At 52.8% G+C, this 5156-nt stretch overlaps 1 protein-coding gene across 1 annotated transcript; it reads right to left on the bottom strand.

Moving 5' to 3' along the window:
• Positions 1 to 3010: 3010 nt before the first annotated feature.
• Positions 3011 to 4068, bottom strand: LOC113961043 (olfactory receptor 14J1-like). Its single transcript, XM_027671045.1, is given in 2 exon segments — positions 3011 to 3159; positions 3162 to 4068. Coding segments are annotated over 2 exon segments (1035 nt in total). The 3' UTR covers positions 3011 to 3031.
• Positions 4069 to 5156: the final 1088 nt, after the last annotated feature.

The raw sequence follows: 5156 nt of genomic DNA, 5'->3' as shown, positions 1-5156 counted from the left end.
GGGCTGGGCTGGGCAGCCTGGCAGGACAGGGCTTTTCTGCCTGGGAGGTCTCTGCCACTGTGAAGGGCCTGGAGGCTTCAGGTGACTCTGATCTGCAGGAAGGACAAGGTGCTGATGGAAATGTCCTTGGCTTTGGACATCCTGTGATCCAGGAACACTGTGAAAATCTCTGGTCTGTTCCTTGGCTGCAGCATCAAAGGGATGGCTAAGGGTTATCAAGCATTGGAACAGAATGTCCAGGGAAGTGGTTGAGTCACCACAGAATCATAGAATTATTATGCTTGGAAGACACCTCTGAGACCATGGAGTGCAACCCTTAACCCAACACTGGCATCTTCACCACTAAACCATGCCCCCAGGTGCCACAGCTCAATGTATTTTGAACACTTCCAGGGATGGTGACTGTAAGACCCCAGGTTTGAGCTACGAGTTCAGCAAAGGGGTTTTACTTTGAGAAATAGAAAAGGCACCAAAAATATCCTCCCTCCAGATATTTGAAAAGGGCCTTCAGTTCTTTTAATACCTTGAGAGAGAGCATAAGAGAGAAGACACAGCACACGTTTTCCTAGGGGGTCAAATATCACACTTTTACTGGCAAACTTTAGAAAATAAGGGAGCTTGGCAAAAGGTTATAGGGCAACATTAAACCAGAATAGAGCATTCCCCAAAGCACTGCCTGATCCCAGGCCAACCCATCCCAGTCAGCTGGATGGTTTATTGACAATGTGTCCCAAGGGGCGGCACCTCTGATGCCATAGAAACCCCTCCCCCTGGATTTTGAAACCTTTGAAATTCATGACGTGTTCCTCATAGCAATTTCACTAAAGCAAAGACCCAAGGAGAACAAAGCAAGGCCCCAGCAGCTGCAGAGCAAAGCTTCCTCCACCCCTCTGTCCCCTGTGGCCGCTGAGGTGGCAGCGCAGGCCCGAGGCGGTGCCGGGTCCCGGTGCAGCCAGGGCAGAGCGGCGGCTGCGCGAGCGGCAACCCCGGCGGTGAGTGCGGCAGCCCCGTGGGAGCGGCGGCTCCGGGCACAGACGCCGGCGGCAGCCGCTGTGGCGGCGGAGCAGCGACTCCGAGGCGCTGCAGGAGCGCTGGCTCCGCTTCCAGGAGCCGGCAGTGTTGGGAAGCCGGTGCCGGGCGGCTGCGGGGCAGCGCAGGCCAAAAGCGGCAGCGGCGGCAGCCTCGTGGCAGCGGCGGCTCCGGGCAGACACGGCCCCGCTCCAGCGCTGCCGCCTCAGCGGCGCTCAGGGGACGGCGCGGCGGCTCCGGGGGCAGCGGCCGGGGACTCCCTCTCGGGGCAGCCCCGGGCACCAAAGAGGACCAGGGCCCGGCGTGTTCTCAGCTTGGTTCTCTGCAGTTCTCACGGCATCTGAGCACAGGATGGGATGGGGAAATTGAGCTAAACCACAACAGGAGCTTATGGAACCAATTGGCCATTGGGACACTCCAGGGCCTCCTGGAATCCAGGGGCCGGTGGGACACTGGGGAGCCTCTTGGAGCCAAGGGAATTCTGGGATATTCTGGAACATCATGGAATCAAGGAGCCATTGTGACATTGCAGGGCCTTGAGGAACCAAAGGAATCCTGGGGCATAGTGGAAACTCATGAAATCATCAGGGCCACTGTGACACTCCAGAACGTCATGGAACCAAGGGTCCACTGTGACACTGCAGGGCCTCATGGAACCAAACGAACCCTGAGAGTGTTTGCAACCTCATGGAATCAAGGGGCCATTTCTGGCAGGATGCTCTGCCCTGGTAATACCTAAACAATGGTCAGAGAATACAAACAATGCAAGCTCTCTGTGACAAGTTACTGCTGATGTCAAGGTGCTGTTTTTAATGTTGAATTATGCTAAACCCAAAATGCTTCATGAATCTTCAAACACATATCCTGCGTTTTGAAGCAGGACTTGACAGATAAGCTGCTTCCTGGCCTGGAAATATGTCTGGCTGTCAAGCCCTTTATAACTATAAAAGCCCCATCCAACTTTCATGTGTCATAATAAATAATTCATTTTATTGAAATATTTCTGATTTGCCATCACTAATACCTGCAGGACAAAGTGATTGAATCACACCTCAATAATTCCTTCAATTGAAACCAAAATCTGAGCCTGAGATTGGATCCAGCCACAGCCAGTTCTTCTCTGAGAAGGAATTTAGAAAGCAAGGGGGTCCTTTCTGCACCTCGTAGCTCAACGAGAGGGCTTCTGCCATCAACTTTGTCTAAGCCTTCCACCCCCCCAGCCCCAAGCCGTGACACATGGGCATGTCTTGTCCATGCAGTGCAAACATGGACTCCTGAGCTGGTCATTTGATGTCCCTCCTTGGAGGGAAGAACAAGCCCAATGGCCTGGGGTGAGAGGCCAGTGCTGGGAGCGGCGCTGGCTGTGCAAGGGCACTGCTGGGTGCCCCCACCCTGAGCACTCCCACCCTTGTGCTGGTCACTGCTGCTTTCCTCTGCAGGGTGTTGTGTTGGGCACATCCTGGAGAGCAAATTGGAAAGTAGATTGAAGCTTTCAGGCCCTGTCCTGAGGAGACCGCCCTGCAGGATGGCAGTGCTGCTGCAGAGGTAAGCTCTGTGCCAGCAGTGCCCGGGGCTGTCCCTGCCTGCAGTCCCTGGACAGTCCTGCAGCAGGACTGGGACTGACTGCCAGAGCACTGAGGCCTCCAACAACACAGGACTCTGCAGGACAGTGTGGAAGGGAAGGGAGAGGAGGCCACGCAGGAGAAGAGCTGCTGCTCCCTGGCAGTGCTGCTCTGCTGGGATTCTTTTCTGGCCCAGCTCTGCACAGAGGCACCGACCCTGCAGCTGCAGAGAAGTCAGAGAGGAAAGATGTCGGGCAAACAAGGCAATGCAGAGTTCTTTATTTGGTTTAAGCACACAGTGAGTACATTTGCCAATTTGTACAGCCTCTGGGACAGGCTAGAAAGGCAAACATTGAACTGAAAATGGTATTTATATATATATCTTTATATGTATATATACGATTTTTTGTTGTGAACAAATTGTCACAAAAATAACACCCCTACCAGGAGCAAACAACAGAGGAGATATGGTGGGCCTTTAATGGAGTACAAACAGGATTGGCCTTCAATGATGTACATAACATGCAGAAGAAGGAGAGTTTATTGCTTCTGAAAAACACCCAGTTATCAGTTTCCTCAGGGCATCCTTGAGCTCCTGGTTCCTGAGGCTATAGATGAGGGGGTTCAGTGCTGGAGGAACCACTGAGTACAGAACTGATACAGTCAGATCTAGGGATGGGGAGGAGATAGAGGAGGGCTTCAGGTAGGCAAAGAATGAGGTGCTGATAAATAGGGAAACCACGGCCAGGTGAGGGAGGCATGTGGAAAAGGCTTTGTGCCGTCCCTGCTCAGAGGGGATCCTCAGCACAGCCCTGAAAATCTGCACATAGGAGAAAACTATGAAAATGAAACAACCAAAATAAAAACTACCACTAATCCCAAGAAGCCCAATTTCCCTGAGGTAGCCTGAGTGTGAGCAGGAGAGCTTGAGGATCTGTGGGATTTCACAGAAGAACTGGCCCAGGGCATTGCCCTGGCACAGGGGCAGGGAAAATGTATTGGCTGTGTGCAGCAGGGAATAGAGAAGCCCAGTGGCCCATGCAGCTGCTGCCATGTGGGCACAAGCTCTGCTGCCCAGGAGGGTCCCGTAGTGCAGGGGTTTGCAGATGGCAACATAGCGGTTGTAGCACATGACAGTGAGGAGGAAATACTCTGTTGAGATTAAAAAGGCAAAGAAAAAGACCTGTGCAGCACATCCCATGAAGGAGATGGTTGTGGTGTTCCAGAGGGAATTGTGCATGGCTTTGGGGACAGTGGTGCAGATGCAGCTCAGGTCTGTGAGGGAGAGGTTGAGCAGGAAGAAGCCCATGGGGGTGTGCAGGTGGTGGTCGCAGGCTACGGTGCTGAGGATGAGGCCGTTGGCCAGGAGGGCAGCCAGAGAGATGCCCAGGAAGAGCCAGAAGTGCAGGAGCTGCAGCTCCCGCCTGTCTGCAAATGCCAGGAGGTGGAACTGGGGCATGGAGCTGCTGTTGGACATTTACTGTTCCTTAGGACAGGGTCTGTTCAGAAAAGGAAAGCACAGGGAACAATTAAGACAGCCCCCTCTCAGCAAAGCCAGGGCAGTTTTCAGGGAAATCCCCTCCAAGTCAAGGCATTTCTTTTCTCTGGTTTGTGCTCTCTCAGGGTGCTGTGAGGAGCAGGAGCTCTGCCCATGTGCTGCCAAGGACTCAGCTTTGCTCTGCTGCAGTGCAGACATGGAGTTGGTTTGGGACAGCACTCATGATCACAGGGGATGTCACATGGAACCCAGCTTTGATGGAAAAGTTCAATTCCTGTACTGTTGTCTTGGAGCAATTTGGGCTGCAGAAGAGAGGCACAGTCTCTCCTTAAAATAATTTTGACTGGGTTTTTGGGTACAATCATAACACCTGGTGTGTGTTTTCTTAGGGGTAAATTTTTCTGATGACAAATCTGAAGTGTTGAGACAGGACAGGCAGAAGGGCTTAGCTCTCCGTTGCTTATTGCAGAGCCAGGAGAGCTGCAGTGCCTCTCAGTCAGTTTCCTATCTGCCCTGCACTTTCCCTTGGGCTGCCTTGAAGATGACTTCACACACAGATTCATCTTTAAAAACCCCACCAAGATCTGTGCTGAGAGCAGGGCAGCGCTGCTTGAAAGGGCAGCTCTGTGAAGTGTCCCCTGTGCCAGCTCAGAGGTGCAGCTGTGCTGGACAGAGCAGGACAGGAGCCCTCCCGCAGAGAAGCCAAGGGCTGGGACAGGAGAGTGTCCACCCCCAAGGGAAGGCTCAGCACTGCCCAGAATCCTGTGCTCTTTTCTGATCCTGCCTGAAATATTCATCTCTGAGAGTAAAAGAGTTTGAATTTCAGTGCAGCCTTCTGAACTGAGAGAACAATGTCTCTGCTATAATGCCTAAGCAGGAAACACACCTCAGGACTAATTCCTTTCCTGTAGCCCCTGTTTTTTGTGAGCTTTGCAAAAAAATTCTGCATTCAATATGGTGTAGTGGTCTGGAGCTGTGAGCAGGTCTGACCCTGTAACACTGAGACATGGAAAAGATCCTCCCTCAGCTGCCAGGTTTGCTCCTTGCCCACAGCCCTTCTGCCCCAG

Source organism: Neopelma chrysocephalum, unplaced genomic scaffold (genome assembly GCF_003984885.1).
Source record: "Neopelma chrysocephalum unplaced genomic scaffold, ASM398488v2 Primary Assembly neopelma1_97025, whole genome shotgun sequence".
In the NCBI taxonomy this organism is placed as follows: Eukaryota; Metazoa; Chordata; class Aves; order Passeriformes; family Pipridae; genus Neopelma; species Neopelma chrysocephalum.
Note: the sequence above shows the minus strand (reverse complement) of the source record. Positions and strands in the feature narration are given on the sequence as shown.